Raw genomic sequence first — 20613 nt, 5'->3', positions numbered from 1 at the left:
TGGTGTTCCCATGTGTCTGCTGCCCTTGTCCTTGTAGATGGTGGTGGTCATGGGTTGAAAGGTGCTGTTGAAGGTGGCTTGGTGAATCCCTGCAGTGCATCTTGTAGATGGTACACACTGCTGCTACTGTGCATTGGTGGTGGAGGGAATGAACGTTTTGGATGGGGTGTCAATCAAGCTGCCTACTTTGTCCTGGATGGTGTTGAGTTTCTTGAGTGTTAATGGAGCTGCACTCATCCAGGCAAGTGGGAAGTATTCCATCACACTCCTCTCTTGTGCCTTGTAGATGGACAGGCTTTGGGGAGTCAGGAGCTGAGTTACTTGCCACAGGATTCCCAGCCTCTGACCTGCCACAGTCATTTATCTGGCTAGTCCAGTTCAGTTTCTGGTCAATGGTAACCCCTAGATGTTGATAGTGGGGTATTCAGAAATGGTAATGCCACTGAATGTCAAGGGGTGATGGTTATATTCTCTCTTGTTGGAGATGGGTCATTGCCTGGCTTTTATGTCGCGCAAATGTTACTTGTCATTTGTCAGCCCAAGCCTGGATACCGTCCAGGTTTTGCTGCATTTGGACATGGACTGCTTCAGTATCTGAGGAGTCGCAAATGGCGCTGAGCATTGTACAATCATCAGCGAACATCCCCACTTCTGACCTTATGATGGAAGGAAGGTCATTGATGAAGCAGCTGAAGATGGTTGGGCTGAGGATACTATCCTGAGGAACTCCTGCAGTGATGTCCTGGAGCTGAGATGATTGACCTCCAACAACCACAATCATCTTCCTTTGTGCTAGGTATGACTTCAACCAGCGGAGAGTTTTCCCTGATTCCCATGGACTCCAGTTTTGCTAGGGCTCCTCGATGCCACAATCGGTCAAATGCTGCCTTGATGTCAAGGGCCGTCACTCCCACCTCACCTCAGGAGTTCAGCTCTTTTGTCCATGTTTGAACCAAGGCTGTAATGAGACTGCAGCACGGGGAAGACTGTGGTGTAGTGACAATGTCACTGGACTAGTGATCCAGAGGACCAGGTTAATGCTTTAAGGACACAGGTTCAAATCCCACCATGTCAGTTGGTGGAATTTAAGCTGAATTAATAAATCTGGAATTGAAAGCTAGTCTCAGTAATGGTGATCATGAAATCATCAACGATTGTCGTAAAAACCAATCTGGGGAGGAAATCTGCCATCCTTACTCTGGTCTGGCCTACATTATGACTCCAGGCCTATGTGGTTGACTCCCAACTACCCTGTGAAATGGTGTGGCAAGCCACTCAGTTCAAGGGTGATTAGGGATGGGCAACAAATGTTGGCCTCGGTAGCGGTGCGCACCATCCCATGAAAGAATAAATAGATAAGTGCAAGGCAGCAGCTTACCACCACATTCTCAAGGGATATTAGGGGTGGACATTAAAAATATCCTTGTCAGTGATGCTCAAGTGTCAAGAATGATTTTTAAAAACTGCATATATCCCATTAGGCAAAAAGCATGATGGGAATTTGAACAAGGGTCATCTTAGGTCAGAACAATCTAAATTTCTAATCATGTTGCTATTGGTTCCTTGGAGGAAGTTTCCATATCCAGCAATCTGGGATCGATAATGCTCAGCAGGTCAGGCAGCATGGAAGAATTATCGACTTACATCCTCTTGCCAGATGCTGAGATGCTGCCTGAATCTGTGATCGAGTTTGATCATGGAACCCAGGACTTTTGGGAATGCTTATTCCAACCCTGAACTGTGCAGCTGATTTAAGTCCTCTCTCAAAAAGAAACAAGAATTTTGTCAAAATGCTTGGCATTAGAACGTAAATGAATAATTTGCTTTTATGCAGATTTGTTCATGAGTCCAGGATATCCCAAAAGCACTTTACAGGCAATTTGTGCACAGCAAAGTCCCACAATCTGCCAAAGTGAGAACAAAGATTTTTTTTTTTTAAAAAGTGATGTTTGTTGAAGCATAAATATTGACCGGGACACTAGGGAGAATTCCCCTGCTCTTCTTAGTAGTGCTGTGGAATCTGTGCAGATGTACCTTCTAACTGCACTAACCCCAACGGCGCAGTGGGAGCTGGGGCAGGCAATGCACCATCTGCTTGGGTAGACGTAGAGATTTGTACATTATATTGTCATTAAGGTGTCATGCTATTGTTAAAAGAAATCTACGCAAGAGATAAAGGAAAAATGACGCTAAACTATTCAAAAGTAGCCCTTACCCCCGAGTATCCAGAAATATCTTCAAAATAGCGGAAGCGAGCAACCCTTGCTTTCGGGATGATCTGTTCCTCTCCTGTAGCGTTCTCAACCTTCTTGTCCTTCTTGGACTGTTTGGCCTTCTTCTCTCTGAAGTTTATGTTATGTGGCACCTGGAGAGGGAAGGTAAGAGGAAAGACGTCACTTCAAGACATCGCTGATTACTAGGTGAGAGCTGCCATCAGGACATGAGCTGCTTTACAACCTAGCAGATTCTTTGGTTCTGTGAAAGCTGATGACAGAGGTGATGAAAATAGAAAATGCTGCAAACACGCGACAGGTCAGGCAGTGCCTCTGGAGAGAGAAACGAGAGTTAACGTTTCAGGGTTGATGATCTTTCGTCAGAATACATAACTGAGTGAGATCATCAATGTACATCCAAAATCAGGTTATTATTTCAAAGCATGCGGGAAAGTAGATTTCAAGGACACAAATGAAAAATAATGAAATTTTGAACAGTCATCAAGAAAAACTGGATTAACTAGCCAAGGAAAGCGAGAGTGAAAATCAATAGGGTTATTCAGCATCACAGTTGGGGCAGATTCTGTACCAGAGGATAAGTTATGATACAAGATAAGAAACTGTATTCAGCTGGCACCTTTCACATTCTCAGGACATTCCAGCTTGTTTCACAGCCAATGAATTCGGTATGAAGTATAGGTGCTGCTGTTACATGGATAAATGTGGCAGCAAATGTGCACATAGCAAGATCCCACAACAGCAACAGGACAATTAACCAGTATCACGACTCACTGGGGATAGTGCACTGTAATATCAAGCCCCACTGTTCCCCGAGCTGTGACAAACATGAAAAGTTTGACCAAACTACCAGATTGCCCCAATTCTACCTAACTGTTTAATTTAGGTTAACAGAATACGAGCACCAGTTTGTAAATTTAACAAGTAAATAACTGTTTATTGAACAAACTGTCGTTAACCAGTGGCAAAGAAATATGAACTGCTAATTTCTAACACTATAACTTAAACTCTACCACCTTCTTAAATCCCTATACACACACATACAAGACACACAAAAACATGGATTTTAAGGGTGGGATAAAACAGTTCAATAGCACCAATTCCACAGTACAGGATTCGATTTTGATCGATGTCTTCCAAATTCCTTTCAGTTCTTTGTTGATGAGATGAGGTGGTCGTATTTAGTTCACTCGTTGGGCACTTGCCTTTCAATATCTCTAACAGTGATTTTCCCCATTGCCTCTTGACAGGGGTTTTCAGTGAGAGAGAGCAGCTTATAGAGTTAAAAGGAGAAAAGGCCAGCTCGTTATTATTGTGGAATTACTGGAATCTTACACACAGGAGAGGGAGGTTTCAGGTCTTTTCCTTTTCAGGCTAGGGGCTATTCTGCTGCACTGTTCTCACACAAAACCTGGTCACCTGGTCAGGAGCCAACTAAAACGTCGTTGCCAGGCAGCTCCCTTGGTCCAGGACTCCTTTCTGGCACCATCCTGTCTTTCATGGCACACCCTGTTCCAGGCCTGTAACATTGTATATACCTCTCATCTTGTTCCAGTGGACATGTCTTTCAAACTGCAGCCATTGTAATTTTAATCCACAGTCCAACAGAAAATAAAAAGATATGTTCCTTACGCCAGCTAATTAAAAAATATATGTTCCTTACGCCAGCTAATTAGATGAATAAAAGCAAAATGCTGCAGATGCTGAAGATCTGAAACAAGAAGTGTTGGAAAACTCAGCAGGGTCTGGCAGCATCGTTGGAGAGAGAAACCGAGTTAATGTTTCGAGTTCAGCATGACTTATCATCAGAACTGTTCCTAAGAAGAGTCAAATTGGAAACGTTAACTGTTTCTCTCTCCACAGATGCTGCCTGACCTGCTGAGTTTTTCCAGCACCTTTTGTAATTAGATGAATAACTAATTAGTCTTGATTTTGATAGTACTGGTTGAACTCGGCACCAATAATCCATCAATGAGGGAAACTTTAAATAACAATTTAAATAATGAAATTTGTTGTTAAAAAATAAACCAAAGGGCATGCATTTTAACCAGAAATGTTCATTTAAAAGAGCTGGTGATGTGTGCGAGGTATTTCAGGGCTGTTTTTCCTGTTGTGATGTTACGTACCTTTTTAAACCGAACCTTCAGATTATTCTGGCTTTGCTGTGTGTCATAGGGAAAGGCCTCATAGATCAGAAGCTCCTGTTCCACGTGAACCTGTAGCAAACGCCAAAGAAAGTTAGTCATCTATTCATGGAGCCACTGTACTAAGGAGCAGGGGCTAATACCACCTTAGATCCACAAAAATGGTGCTGCATCATTTTTATTTTTGTTACTGAGCAACTTTCCTATTTATTTTGAAACTTTCTTCCCCTTTTTTTGTCTATAAGCTGTTAGGCATGAGACTAAAGGAAAAAGAGCCCAGGGTAAAAGGAGAAAAAAAAAGAATAGCCAAAGGAGATGATTAAATGACAGGAGAGATGGAATTTTAGCAAACACCCGATCAAATGCAGGAAGAGAAACAAGCGGCAATGAAGAAAGTTCTACTACGGCAACTAAAATCACGTTCAAGGGAAGAGCAGAACTTCCTCAGGATGGACATTCCTGAAAAGGAAGTGGCAATGAACTAACAGGTTCCTCTTACCTTCTTCACTTTCACTGCTATCTGTTTCCCTCTTTCTGTTTGGTCTGTCCTCCATTTAGTCACTCACCATTCTTTATTTCTCTCACCACCTCCTTTCCCCCAACTCTGTCCCTCTTCATAAGCTGTTCATCTCCTGGTTCTGATGGAAGGCCTGAACAGTTAACCCTACCTTCCCACCCGCCCTGCTCAGTATTTCCAGCACCCTGTGTTTTCATTTCAGATCTGCAGCATGTGCATTTTGTTTACATCCCCAATTTAGATTGGCAAGCTTAATACAGATCACAGAATTGGACCTTGATTTGCATAGTGAGTGTTGACACGCTTCACATGGTCAGAACACATGCAAAATATATAATAGCATACATTTATTGCAGCGACACAAACTACTGCTTACCAGAAGGAAAGGTCTCGTCTGTCGATTGCCAAGCCCAACCAGCAAGACCTCTCTTACTGCCGGCATCTCTGTCAGGCGGGCAAATTCCTCCTTCTTTATCTCTCCCTGTGTCATGTGCTGACCAGAAGAGCTGTCGACCAACACACGCTGACCCACAGGGAAATTCTTCACCAGGAAAACCAAGCGCCAGTCAGGCAGTTGGTAGATCTGCACAGAAGCACAGGAAAGTTAAATTACAGCCACTAAAATGCTTTCAATGAGAGGAGGGCATTCAGGTCATCCAGTAATTCCATCCCATCTAATTAGCCTACTTGAATGACAACGCAGCAGTGTACACCAACTACAAGATGCACTGCAGCAAATCACCAAGGCTTTTTCGACAGCAACTATCAAACCCACAACCTCTACCACCTAGAAGGACAAGGGCAGTAGATACATGGGTAAACCACCACTGGCAAGATCCCCCCCGAGTCACACACTGTCCTGATTTGGAAATATATCGGCTGTTCCTTCACTGTCGTTTGGTCAAAATCCTGGAACTCCCTCCCTAACAACACTGTGGGTGCACCTACACCACATGGACTGCAGCGGTTCAAGGTGTCTCACCACCACCTTCTCAAGGGCAATTAGGGATGGACAATAAATGCTGACCTAGCCAGGGATTCCCACATCCCATGAACAAACTTGGTTCTACTATGGTCACTGATCCTTCTAAACTCTCTTCTCCTGTTGATACTCTACTGCAAAAAACTGTCTCATAAGTGGGAGGTGGTATCCTTCTGGGATTTGTGCTGGGACCATTGCTGTTCACCATCTACATGAATGGATAAACTTTTCAGAGATTTTCACTGAATAGGTGCTTTTCCTCTTTAAAAAGCAGGGTGGAGAAAAAGATCTACCGCTTTATGTTACAGAACTGGTGTCAGATGTGGTTCTATGATACCACTGTCAGTGCTGCTCACCTGCCCTCTTACATTGTGAGGTTGATCCCACAATTTCCAGCTGAGTAGTAGCAATTCACAAAGGCCACTTGCCCAATACATTGGACAGGGAGTAATGTCGAGCAGGTGGGTGATGGAGAAGGCAGGTGAAGAGGTACAAAATTATGTTACAATATTAGGAATTCCAAAAAACACATGTTAAATTAACCCAAGCTTAATGAAGCAATGGATATGAACTCCATTCTGGTACCAAGGTTAGAAATCTATACATGGAGTAATTCCACAAAGAAGTTTTGTTGGCATAGAGCCTGATTGGAGGAGAGCATGATTGGGAGAATCACAGCTATCATGTTACATACCTACCTTCAACCCAACGCAGGAAAAATGTGCAGGGCCATGGGAATAGAGCAAGAGAGGATGACAAATTAGATAGCACTGCTGAAAAGCTGGCACAGGCATGATGGGCCAAAAAGCCTCCCGCGCTGTGCGATTCTAAAATTCACATCTAGCCTGACTCCACAACAGCAGTAAATCATCATATCATCGCCGCTAATGTACTTTTCCTGATATTATAATAAAACAGAAAGGTAGATTCAGCTTTTAACTACACTGTTACGAGACACGGGGTTTCATCCTGTCTCTTACACCACCCCAGCTCAATCCTAGGCACAGATTGCAATGCTCACCTCCATGACACCGTTCTCCCTCACCAGCATGCACCAGTTCGTGGGCTCTATTTTTAGATGCGAGGTTTCTTTTTCAGCCATTGGCACAGAGGTACGGTTTGGCTCCTCTTTAGGAGGGCTGAACAGTGCTGAGCCTGACTCTCCGTATAACATCTCCTCTTCATCGTCCACTGTGGTACTGCAAGTTTGAAATAAAAGCAACAAAGGTTTGACCGACAAGGAAGTGAATTGGCAATAGTGAACAATATAGCGTCTGAACCTCTTTCACACAAATAAATTAGATCTGATATAAAAATCAGGCTTTAGAGCTGAAAGGACGGTGCTCAAATTTACACCTCTCTGCTTGTGACCATCTCATATCCCCAATCTAAAATAACACAGCCATTTCCTTGCTTTCTTCTGCTTGTAGTGTTGTTAACAGAAGCACACACACAAACAATAAACTTGGATTTTCAGTTCTAGCTGGTGGCTTGAAGTTGTCGCGCCATCAAGCCCCAACCCCACCTGGTCAGCATCGAGTTTGTTCATCTCAGCCAGAGCAGCGGACACCATAATTAAGCTCTGTGGCGCAGAGTTAGGAAGAAAGAGAAAAGAGAATACACACGGCTAGAGTTATTAACCAGTCATGCCAGCTCCAGCTGGGGGCATCGGGCAAGGGCCGGGTCAGGCTCATTGGCAATGTCGCTATGGTCAGGGAGCTTGTCAACACATTCAGCCTGGCCTCACATGCAAATTCTGGACATGATAGCTGCCGTTGTGACCCTTATATTAGTCACCATCACTATAGAAACGAAAGGAAATTTTATTTGGAGAAATGGGGGAAAAGGGGATAATGGGCAGAGAAAAAAAGACTAATTTTGGAAAACTAATGGACTTGGGTATTGGAGGAAAAATTTCGAAGTTTGCAGAGGACATAAAATCCAGAAATGAGGTAAACGAGGAGAATTGCAACAGACTTCAGGAGGTCAAAGATTGGCGAAACGTGTAGACACATGGCAGGTGATATTTAACACAGAGAAGCATGAAGTAATGCTATTTTGTGAGAAATAATGAGAAGACAGTATAAACTAAATGCTATAGTTTTAACAGGGCTGCAGGAAGAGGGGCCGGGGCGGTGGTGGGATGCGGGTCCACAAACATTAATCTTTGAAGGTGGCAGGATAAGTCAATAAGGCTGTTAAAAAAGTTTATGGGAAAATGGGCTTTATATATGGAGACAGTAAAAAGCAGAGGTGATTCTAAGAATGTTCCCATACTTTAGTGTTAAGATGAGTAGTCCTTACCTAATGTTGGTAATCATGGTTTCCAACTCTGACTGGCTCCCTTTCATGGTGTCCTCCTTCACAACAGAGGCTCGGCTCTCTGTGGTAAACATCCCACTGATATCTCGGTACGCACAGAGGGCGATCACCTTTGACAGCTGGAAAAGATAGTTATACATATTCAACTGTCAGTATATCCGGCTATCAGCCCAGTACAGTGTGATTCTGTGATAGACAGAAAAGATAGACTCTGTTCCTATTGATGGAGGGTCGAGAACCAGAGCACACAAATTTAAGGTGATTGCCAAAAGAACCAGAGGTGACATAGAACCATAGAACACTACAGCACAGAAAACAGGCCATTCAGCCCTTCTAGTCTGTGCCGAAATATTATTCCACTAATCCCATTGACCTGCACCCAGTCCATAACCCTCCAGACCTCTCCCGTCCATGTATCTATCCAATTTATTCTTAAACCTTAAGAGTGAGCGCGCATTTACCACGTGAGATGGCAGCTCGTTCCACACACTCACCACTCTCTGAGTGAAGAAGTTCCCCCTAATGTTCTCCCTAAACCTTTCCTCTTTCACCCTAAAGCCATGTCCTCTCGTGTTTATCTCTCCTAATCTAAGTGGAAAGAGCCTACATGATAAAGAACTTTGTTTTAAAAACACATCCAGTGGCTAGGATCAGCAATGCACTGCCTGAAAGAGTGGTGGAGGCAGATTCAATTCTGGCTTTCAAAAAGAAATTGGCCAAGCACCAGAAGAGAAAAATTGCAGGGGTATGGGGAAGGGGCTGGAGAGTAGGGCTAGCTAAGTTGTTCTTGCAGAGAGCTAACATGGACATAATGGGCCAATTGGCCTCCTCTTGTGCTGCAACCGTTCTATGGTTCTATATCAAGATGAAGATGGTGGGGTGCATAAAATGGAGTTTGACAGATCATAAGAGAAAAATTCAAAAGCAGCACTGGTCACAGTAGCTTGTAACAACATAACGAGCAAAATAAGTTACACGATTTGTACTTTGTAGAAAATGCAAGAATGAAAAACGGCCAAGTGAAAGCAGTAAATGTGCAACTCACTTTCCCCTCTGAAATTATACGTCATTACATATTACCCGCTGTAAGGACCCAGCTGCAAGTTAACTTCATCGATGCTAGGGAATGGGGGTTGGAGAGTCAATGTAAAGGTATTGTGTCCCAATCTCTGACCTGCAATCTCTTCCAGCACATTGCTCCGTCTGCTGGCAACACATGCTCAGGAAATCTACTCACATCCCCACCTTCAGTAAGTTTTAATTATTGTGTAGGAATACATACCATGTGTATCTGTGGTTTCTGCATAGTCAGTCTATGGGTGTTTCCTCCATACGTATCACGCTTCAGTACAAACATTGTCACCTGACCTTCACCACTCATTATCACTACATAGGGATCGCACACTGCACAGTGCATAATTGGTGAGCCCAGATCCACAGGTATGAAATGCAGCTGGTTCACTGTGAGAACAAAATATAAGTAGCACTCAGGAGAAGCAAAATTTACAAGGGCATGAGAATAGAGACAACTCCAACTACGCCACACAGCTAGGTGTACTTTTTCTATTCTTTCATGAGAGGTGGGCATCCTTTGCATTGTTTGTCCTCCCCAAATGCATTACCACACACTTCTCAGCATTGAATTCCATCTGCTATTAAACACCCATCAACCACTGGGCTTTGATTCCTGCCACTGACGTCAATTCTGGGTCCAACTTGCAACTTTTCCATGGGTCCCATGGTCTTTAAATTTACTGATCAGTCTGCTATGTAGGACTTCTCAAAAGCCTTGCTAAAGTCCATGTAGACTATACCCAAATATGTTATTCTCAAAAAATTCAATTAAGTTAGTCAGACATGCCCTTTCCTAAACAAATCTATTGCTGACCGTCTTTGATTAATTCTTGACCCTCTAAGTGAAAATTTATACCGCCTCAGAATTATTTCCAATAATTTGTCCACCACTGAAGTTAGGCCGGCTAGCCTGCAATTACTTGCGCTATCCCTCCCCACCCTTTTCAAAAAGTGGTGCAATGAATGTAGCTAAAATAAAGTTAAAATTTGAACCTGAAGAGTTTAATAATGGCTGCATTTGCCGGATGCCTCCGCAAAGTCCCCAAGTACTCACCGCCTTCCAATAACCGGATCCCCAAAGGAGAAACTTGCACAATGTATTTATTGTCTCCGATGTTTCCTGCAAAGATGGTTGGACCCTGTGTGGCAAAACCACTGGCATCCAGCTCCATGATTTCCTGGCCAGTCTGCAGGATCTGCCATTTAGAGAGGGGGAAACATAAAACACCGAAGAATTACATACATATTCATTTCCACTGCAGTCTTTCACCAGGTTTTGGTTGTGACTCAGTGGGTAGTACTCTGAATCAGGAAGTTGTGGGTTTAATCCCCACTCCAGAGGCCTGATGTTAAACGCTAGGTCGATATTCCAGTGCGGTACCGAGGGGATGTGTACTGTTGGGAGGTATTGGCTTTCAAATGAGAAGCTAAGGCCCTGTCTTCCCTCTCAGATGAACGTAAAATATTCCACAGCACTATGTGAAGAAGAGTTTGCCTGGTGTCCTGGGCACCATTAGTCCCTCGCCCAACATCACTAAAATTTATCATCTGGGTAATTTATTGCATGGCCGTTCGCAGGACTTGCTGTGTAAAACTTTATTTTATTCTTTTGTGAGATGTGGGCATTTCTGGCAAGGCCAACATTTGTTGCCAAGCCCTAACTGCTCTTATGGTGGTGGTGGTGGTGAGCCATATTCCTGAACTGCTGCAGGCCATGTGGTGCCAGTATACCCACAGTGCTGCTACGAAGGGAGTTCCAGGATTTTGAACAAGCGATAGTGAAGGAACAGTAATATAGTTCCAGGTCAGGATGGTGTGCGGCTTGGAGGGGAACATGCAGGTGGTGGTGTTTCTTTGCATCTGCTGCCCTTGTTCTTCCAGGTGGTAAAGGTCGCAGGTTTGGAAGGTGCTGTTGAAGAAACTTGGTGAGTTGCTGAATTGTATCTTGTAGATGATACACTGCTGCCACTGTAAATCTGTGGTGGAGGGAGTGAATGTTGAAGGGAGTAAAGGGGTCCAATCAAGCAGGCTCATTTGTCCTGGATGGTGTCAAGCTTCTTGAGTATTGTGGGAGTTGCACTCACCCAGGCAAGTGTAGAGTATTCCAACACATTCCTGACTTGCGCCTTGTAGACAGTAGACAGGTTTCGGGGAGTCGGGAGGCAAGTTACTTGCTGCAGAATTCCTAGCCAAGTGTTTTTTTCCCGTTTTATAACAAGTACTACAATTTTTCATTGTCTGAAAGGGCTTTGGGGTACTTTGAGGTCATGAAAGGCGTCTAGACAAATGCAAATTCTTTTTTTCATGAATAGATGGTTAATTCCCGGAGAACAATAATAAGTTAGTTGCTGTGATGTTCAAAGAAAAAAACTGAACCCAAAAATATCTCTCCGTATTTAATTACTATAAATGGGAAATCCAGACGTGCACAAGAACAGAATGTTATTCTTGGGCCATTTTGAGGGAGGGAAGGAACGTGAAGATCATTCAGAAAACACCACCCACCATTGTTGAGTCTTCGCGACTTAAAATGAGGAAGCCGTGCTTTTTCACATCTTCCTCTGGGGCGACCTCCTTGATTTCCTTCTCCGCCTTCTCTCCATCACCAGTCTGCTCCTAAACAATAGAAGTAGGGAGTTGAAGATCAGGAAAGATTAAAAAAAAAACACATACAGAACAATTTGGGTCGGCAAGAGGTGGGAGTTCTCCCAGTTCTTGTGACAAACAATTTCTCAGCCAACAGCACAACACAGATGAGCTGGCCATACACTTCATTGCAGCCCTATGACCTGGCTGTGCATATGGGCTAGATGCTCCATTTGCCTAGCTAACAAGGGTGATTCCACTTCAAAAAACAATTACTTAGCTTTGGATGTCCTGGTCGGGAGATGGCGGCGTAGAGGTAACGTCGCTGGACTCGTAACCCCTAGGCCCAGGTTAATGCTCTGGGGTCATGGGTTCAAATCCCACCATGGCAGCTGGTGCAAAGTCAATTCATAAATCTGGAATATACAGCTATTCCCCGATTAATGGTAACCATGACAACCATCGTCAACTGTTGTTAAAAATCCATCTGGTTCCCTAGTGTCCTTTAGGGAAGGAAATCGGTCATCCTTACCTGATCTGGCTTACATGTGACTCCGGACCCACAGCAATGTGGTTGACTTTTAACTGTCCTCAGCTGTAGCTTAGCAAGCCACTCAGTTCAAGGGCAACCCAAAGATGGACAAAAAATGCTGGCCTTGCCAGCGACGCCTACATGCCATGGGACAATAAAAAAAAGGACTTGAAAGGTGTCATTTAATGCAAGTTTTCCTTGAAACCAATTTTGCCAAACAGTTTTGACGGCAGATTGCACTATCGTAACCATTACAAATTTCAGGCCTCCTGCAGGCATTCACTCAGCTTCAGTTTTACTGGTCCCTAGAATCTGTTCTCAAAGTAAACAGGATCATGCTGACACATCGAGGCTGGATGTTTCGCGGGGAAGGTTAAATGAACCTCAACGACAATAAATTTGAGACAAAATTAGTTGTCACTTGGAAAAATATGAGTTAATAAATCATAGCCCAGGTTTGGCTAACTGGGATGACGTAATGGAAAGTGTTGGTGAGGGTAGTGCAGTTGATGCTGTGTATAGCGACTTTCAGAAGGCATTTGCTAAAGTACCACACAATAGACCTGCCAGCAAAATTGAAGCCAACATTCAAGGGATTAAAGGAGCACTGACATTCAAGAAACAGCTCATCTGTACATGCCCTCCCCAAGCCTCTGGCTGCTTTGTGGGAATTGTAAATCATTGGGATCTGAATTCAAGTTAAAGCAGCATTTTAGTATTAATAAGGAAAAGAGCAGGACAGAAGAGGACCCAAAGACAGACAGCAGCATCTAAAAGTGCAGAAGAGAGAGGACCAGGAGACAGCTATCCAATCTGTGGCTCCAGGGCAGCCTGAATGCATTGAGAGAAAAATCAAAGTGTGATGTCGCAGGAAAACAAGCAGTTGAGTATGTTTCTTTTATCTTTCAAAACTCAGGTAATTTTAGTAACTGTAAGGATTTATTCAGATTCATAGACGTTTACAGCACAGAAGGCCATTCGGCCCATCATGTCTGCACCAGTCAACAAAGATCTGACTACACTAATCCCATTTTCCAGCGCTTGGCCCAGTTCCAGTATAACCTCCCTGCTCTTATATTCTACGCCTTGGCTAATAAAGGCAAGTATCCCATATGCCTTCTTAACCACCTTATCTACCTGTCCTGCTACTTTCAAGGATCTGTGGATATGCACAACGAGGTCCCTCTGATCTTCAGTACTTACCAAAGTCCTACCATTCATAGTGTAATCCCTTGCCTTGTTAGCCCTCTCCAAGTGCATTACCTCACACTTATCCGGGTTGAATTCCATTTGCCTCTGCTCTGCCCACCTGGCCAGTCCATTGATATCATCATGCATTTTACGGCTATCCTCCTCACTATTTACCACCCTGCCAATTTTCGTGTCAGGGCCCCAGCACTGAGCCCTGCAGAACCCCACTGGAAACAGACTTCCAGTCACAGAAACATCCCTCTACCATCACCCTCTGCTTCCTGCCTCTCAGCCAATTTTGGATCCAACGTGCCACTTTGCCTTGGATCCCATGGGCTCTTACGTTCCAGACCAATCTGCCATGAGGGACCTTATCAAAAGCCTTGCTAAGTCCATGTAGACCACATCAAATGCATTACCCTCATCAACATTCCTGGTTACCTCCTCAAAAAATTCAATCAATGGGACAACGTTACCAGTCCTCTGGTACATCACCTGTGGCCATTAAAATTTACTGCCAGGGCCCTTGATATCTCTTCCCTTGCCTCCCTCAACAACTGGGATACATCTCATCCGGGCCTGTGGATTTATCTACTTTTAAGGCCGCTATACCTGCTAGTACCTCCTCTCTCTCATTGTTAATTTCTTTAATATTTCACAGTCCTCCATCCTGATGTCTATACCTGTATCGTCCTTTTCCATTGTGAAGACCGACGCAAAGTGTGCATTGAGGACTGTACGCACATCTTCCGGGTCCACACAGATTGCCTCTATGGTCCCTAATTGGCCCTATTCTTTCCCTAGTTATTCTCTTACTCTTTATATATTTTAAAAAACCCCTTTGGGTTTTCCTTTATTCTACCCACCAATGCTTTCTCATGCACTCTCTTAGCTTTCCTAATTTCCCCCCTGCACTTTTTATACCCCTCCAGGGGCTCTGCCATATTGAGCCTTTGGTATCTACCATAAGCTTCTCTTTTTTTCTTAATCCTAACCATTATGTCCCTTGACGTCCTGGTTTCTCCGGACTTTGTCCTCCACTTTATCTTTACGGGAACATATTTGCCCTGTACTGTCGCTATTTCCTCCTTGAATGCCTCCCACTTCTCTGACATAGTTTTATCAGCAAGTAGCTGCTCCCAGTCCACTTGGGCGAAATCGTATCTTATCTTAGTAAAATTAGCCTTTCCCCAGTTTAGAACTTTTATTCCCAGCCCAACCTTATCCTTTTCCAAAACTATCCTAAATCTAACTGAGTTATGGTCACTATCTCCAAAATGCTCCCCTACTGATACGCCTTCCACCTGCCCGGGTTCATTTCCGAATATTAGGTCTCGAACTGCCCCCTCCCTTGTTGGGCTTTCTACGTACTGGCTAAAAAAGTTCTCCTGGATGCAACTTAAGAATTTTGCTCCCTCCCTACCTTGCACATTAAAACTATCCCAGTTAATGTTTGGGTAGTTTAAATCCCCTACTAATACAGCCTTATTATCCTTACATGTTTGATCCTCTATCTCTCCCTGACTGTTTGGGGGCCTATAGTACACATCCAACAGCATGTTTGCCTCTTTTGCGTTTTTTACTTCTACCCATATGGCCTCATTTGATGAAACTTCCGAGATATCATCCCATCTCACTGCTATAATTGATTCCTTGATCAATATTGCGATCCCCCTCTTTATCTCATCAGAATACCCTATAACCAGGAATGTTGAGCTGCCAATCCTACCCTTCTTTTAGCCAAGTCTTAGTCATAGCTGTGATATCATACTTCCACATGCCTATCTGTGCCCTCAGCTCGTCTGTCTTATTCCTCAGGCTCCTTGCATTAAACTGTATTACATTTCACTTCTTTCTTATCTAGCCTATGTTTCCTCTACCTGCCAGGCTCACTTACTACCTCTAATTCCATCTCAGCTTCTCTCCCCTCTGAAACAAGGATCCAATCCCCCTGCCAGTAGTAATAGTGATAGTAGTAGTAAGGTTTACTAATATTAGTAAAGCTTATTAGATCGGCTGATGAGTATTGCTTATTTATCTTAACAAGGGAATTTCAATCGGGTAATTAGAACATTTATTGAAATAATAAAAATATTAGCACAGGAAGGAAGAGAGACATTAGGAAAATATAATCAGTAAAATAGTTAATTAATGATATGCTATACAGATGGCAGGGTAGGTGATATGTGGCAGCTGCAGAATGTGGGGCTTCATGGACACCAGAGTGATCCAGGGCAAACATCTGCAGTAAATATCTGCGGCTGGAGGAGCTCTGGCTCAGAGTCATTGAGCTAGAGGCCAAGCTGCAGACACTGCGATACATCAGGGAGGGGGAAAATTATCTGGACACCTTGTTCCAGGGTGTGGTGACACCTCTTAGGATGGGGTCATCTGATTTGGTCCATGGTTAGGGGCAGAAGGGTGTGACTGCAAGTGAGGCAGGTATGGGGATCAGGAAGGTAGAAGTGGAGAAGCCTCAGCCCTTGCAATTGTCTAACAGGGTCGAGCTTTTTGCAGCCTGTGTAGACAAAAGCAGGATAGCAGGGTGGATGAGAAAATTGACCATGGCACAGGAAGCCATTCAAGCAGGCTGAGTTAATAGAAATGTAATGGTAGCAATGTATAGACATTGTTCTCTGTAGCCAGAAGCATGAGTCCAGAAGGCTGTATTGCCTGCCTGATGCCAGGGTAAAGGACTTCTGCTCTGGGCTGGAGGGGAACTTGCAGTGGGAGGGAGATAATCCAGTTGTCATGGTCCACCTAGGTACCAATGACATAGGTAGAACTAGGAAAGAGGGTCTGCTTAGAGAATATGGGCAACTGGGAGCTAACTTGTAAAACAATCTCAAAGGTAAGAATCTCTGGCTTATTACCTGAACCATGAGCAAACTGGAGTAGGCAAATAAGATTAGAGTGTTAAATTCATGGCTCAGAAGACTGATGTGGGAGAAATAGGTTTCGATTCATGGGGCACTGGCATCAGTACTGGGAAAAGTGGGAGCTGTACCAGTGGGACATTCTTCACCCGACGCGTGCTGAAAGTGGGATGGTCTTCACCTGAAATAAAAATGGAAAATGCTGGAAAAGCTCAAAAGGTCTGGCAGCATCCATGGAGAAAGGAACAGAGTTAACGTTTCGAGTCCAATATGACTCTTCTTTGAAACTGGAGAGAGGCAGAAATGGGATGGGTTTAATGCTGAATGTGATGGCTTTTATGTAGAAACATGATGGGTCTTCACCTGAACCATTCTGGGACCAGTGTTCTGGAGAGTCATATAACTAGGGCCGTAGAGGGGGCTTTAGACTGGGAGCAAGGGATCAAGTGAGGGAAGATGTGATAAATTAAATGGAGAGGACACGGCAAGGGAGCAATAAGGAAATTGATAATCTGAGTGTGGCAGGAAGGGACAGAGCATATAAACCTAAGAGTGCGCCAATTAGAGACTGCAAAAAGAATAAAAAGACAGAATTAAAGGCACTCTATCTGAATGCACACAGCATTCACAACATGATGGATGAATTGACAGAACAAATGGAAGTAAACTGTTATGATCGAATTATGGAAATGAGCTTGCAGGGTGACCAAGGCTGGGAACTGAACGTTCAAGGGTATTCGACGTTTTGGAAGGATAGGCAAAAAGGAAAAGGAGGTGAAGTCACACAGTTAATAAAGGATAGGATCAGTACCATTAGTGAAAGGGGATCATAGATCATAGAGGAGCTAAGAAACAGCAAGGGGCAGCAAACCTCAGTAGGAGTTGTTTATATTCCACCAAACAGTAGTGATCACGTAGGGCACGGTATAATCAGGAAATGAGGGGTGCATGTAACAAGGGTAATACGGTAATTATGGGGGTCTTCAATCTGCATATAGACTGGGTAAACCAAATTAGTACAGGACAAATTACTGGAATCTGTACAAGATGGTTTCCTAGAACAGTATGTTGAGGAACTAGAGAATAGGCTATTTTAGATCTGATATTGTGTAATGAGAGGGTTTGAGTACAGAAATAAAAAAGTCTTGCTGCAATTGTATACAGCCCGAGTATTGTGTACAGTTTTGGTCTCCTTACCTAAAGGAGGATATATTTGCCATAGAAGGAGTGCAACAAATGTTCACCAGTTAACCCTACAATGGTGGCATTGTCCAATGAGGAGAGATTGTATTCTCTAGAGTTTAGATGAATGGGGGTAATCTCACTGAAGCATACAAAATTCTTACAGGGCTCGGCAGAGTAGATGCAGGAAAGATGTTTTTCCTGGCTGGGCGGTGGGAGGGGGGTCTAGAACCAGGGGACAGAGTCTCAGAATAAGAGATAAGCCACTTAAGGCTGAGATGAGGAGGAATTTCTTGATTCAGAGGGTGGTAACCCTTTGGAATTCTCTACCCCAGAGGGTTGTGGAGGCTCAATCATTGAGTATATTCAAGACAGAGATTGACAGATTTCTACACATTAAGATATCAAGAGTTACAGGACTAGTGTGGGAAAATGGCACTGAGGTAGGTGGTCAGCCATGATCTAGTTGAATGGTGGAGCATGCTCAAGAGGGACAATGGCCTACTCCTGCTCCTATATCCTATGGATCAAATGAAAAAATTCTTCTTTGGGATTGTGTCTAGTCTGTACCTGAACTACCTCCTCTTTGAAGGCCACCCATTGCTCATGTACTATTTTACCCACCAAATCAGATCATCTTTCAATTAGCCCTCCTCAAGCTGAGTACTGTCAAATCTTGATTATTCCTTATCCTTTGCAGTAACCACTCCAAACCAAATAATATTACCACGGTTACCTAAATGTTCTCCAAAAGAAACATGCTCCACTAGCCCCACTTCATCCCACAGAACCAGAGCTGGAAACACTGATCAAGAATGTTGATTATAACCAAGTCACCACAGCATCCCAATTTTTTTTAAAAAAAATTTTTTTAAATATAGTTCCTAAATCAGGGTAAAAAGTCCAGTGGGGAATTTTTTCACAACCCCTGCTCAATAATGCAGCTTTTACGTCACTTCTCCAGAACCCTGGAGGTAAAGTGCGGGTGACATAAGGACATAAGAATTAGGAGCAGGAAAAGGCCATTTGGCTCCTCGGGCCTGCTCGTCCAATCTGCTGATCTGATGTGGCTTTAACTGTGCTTTCTTGCCTGTCACCCATATCCCTCGACTTCTTTGTCAATCAACTCTAACTCAGCCTTTAACATATTCAATGACCCAACCTCCACTGCTCATTGTGGGAGAGAACTCCAAACACAAATGACCTTCCGACAGAAGACATAGTCCCAATAGGAGCAACCAGCATGAAACACTGTTTATTTAAACAATTCAAGGGAAACCCCAACTGGACGAGTGAAACACAAATTGAGAAAACTACATGGGGATGATATGTCAGTGATGCAGCTTTGGGGTAAATCAGTTATTCAGTTTCTGTGCTAACATTATTCACAGCACAAATATTCACCTGGCTTCATTTTCACAACAAATGAACAATCCTCAAAAGTATCTCACATTAGTGATTTGGAAAATTGACTGCACTATAATTACAATGTTGTACTGCGCTGAAGATTAATTTAGAAAGACAGTACAAAATAATTACATAAACTGGGCTTATTGGGAAGTGCCCATGTTACAGAGTGGGAAGTGGTGATCAGGTAAATAACATCCCCCTCCACCACCCGTATATGTGAACTTCTTTTCCCCTTACATCACGCCATTAATAATTGTAGTTATGGTCGTCTTTTGTTTCAAATATAAAAGTTAAATGTAAACTAAGACTGAAAATTGATTTTACCACTCACCTTTGTGTTTACCTCGTCTTTCTTATCAGAGGCAATCACTGTCCACATATCATGGCAACCAGGAAGTTCAAAGGTTGTGACAACCTGGGCACGAATACTTCGCTGTTTGAAAAAGAAAAGCACAGATTCATATGGTTAGTTTAATTTCACAATTTCCATTGGGTGCCCTGTGGTGTGTGTCTCACAGCTGAATGAGGCTATTGCTGCAGTATTTATCTACTGACCTGGCTTGTCCATTTTAAGGCAGCTCAGGGTCACCCTGCGGGGAAGTGGTGTAAATAGCTCCACAGATTAGCGGCAAATTATAATTGTTACTGCAAGTTACTGTGGACTAACAGGTATCTGACCTCACCACTTGTTACCTCCACAACCTATAGGTTGCTTTAACAGTCCAGTCAAAACTGCAGCAAATAATTGGATTTCCTGCTCTTTTGCTGTGTTTCTGAAAATAATGCAGAGTTTAATAGAAAATGTGATGGCTGGGTGGAGAGAAACCTCGAAAAGCTTTCATTCAAGCAGAATATTTTACATTTCTCACAGGTGCTTCGGTGAAGTGCTATGGTGGGCTTTAATTGTGGAAAAGTACCCTCGTCCTTCCAAACTTGCTATTCTAAATTGCCCGGAGGTGACAGTGTAACACTCGCAGCAGGGTACAACAAACAGCCAGAAAACATGTCATTTCCGACAAATAAATGGGAGAGTCAATATTATTGGTGGGTGCCACTCAAAAACCTCACAAAGGAAGGAAGATGCAGAGTGCAACAAAACAAGACTTTTCTTATTTCAGATCCATAGTGATTTCAGCCTCCAGACACCGAGCTTGTCTGCAAACACTAGGCTCTCTCTAATCTTGCTTAGCAATTTACCTAAAATTATATGCTTGTCATACAAATAAACTCCATGAGGCTTCCCGAACCCCTTGTCCCACTTACTCAGGCAGTTATCATGTTTTTTTACCGTCACACTTCAATGCAGGAAACAACTAACCAGTTTTTGCAACAGAACAATTCATTAATAGTTTCTATTAGCAGAAATCATGAACTAATATACAATCTTTACAATTCAAAACTGAAACAAAAAGGTAAAGTCTAGAGCTCCACTGCTTCTGAAAGAGTTGCTCAAGTAACAAGTCTGTCCTTGGGTGTTTACAGACTTTACCAATGATCTCTGGTATTGTCCTGGTAATCCCAAGATTTAATATGGCACCGGTACAGGATCTGCAACAGTCATATCTC

The 20613-nt window shown here is 43.3% G+C and overlaps 1 protein-coding gene across 1 annotated transcript in view; it reads right to left on the bottom strand.

The window, feature by feature from the left end:
* Positions 1 to 20613, bottom strand: part of cpsf1 (cleavage and polyadenylation specific factor 1) — a 114467-nt gene that overhangs the window by 36186 nt on the left and 57668 nt on the right. The window contains exons 17-25 of the mRNA XM_078536209.1: positions 19379 to 19480; positions 11776 to 11886; positions 10325 to 10466; positions 9479 to 9657; positions 8179 to 8315; positions 6896 to 7073; positions 5269 to 5475; positions 4358 to 4447; positions 2216 to 2365 (exon numbers count right to left, since the gene is read on the bottom strand). Of these exons, the coding sequence (XP_078392335.1) occupies positions 2216 to 2365; positions 4358 to 4447; positions 5269 to 5475; positions 6896 to 7073; positions 8179 to 8315; positions 9479 to 9657; positions 10325 to 10466; positions 11776 to 11886; positions 19379 to 19480 (1296 nt within the window). The remainder of the gene's footprint in view (positions 1 to 2215; positions 2366 to 4357; positions 4448 to 5268; positions 5476 to 6895; positions 7074 to 8178; positions 8316 to 9478; positions 9658 to 10324; positions 10467 to 11775; positions 11887 to 19378; positions 19481 to 20613) is intronic.

Source organism: Cetorhinus maximus, chromosome 3 (genome assembly GCF_964194155.1).
Source record: "Cetorhinus maximus chromosome 3, sCetMax3.hap1.1, whole genome shotgun sequence".
NCBI lineage: Eukaryota > Metazoa > Chordata > Chondrichthyes > Lamniformes > Cetorhinidae > Cetorhinus > Cetorhinus maximus.
This window is presented reverse-complemented; position numbering and strand designations above follow the sequence as displayed.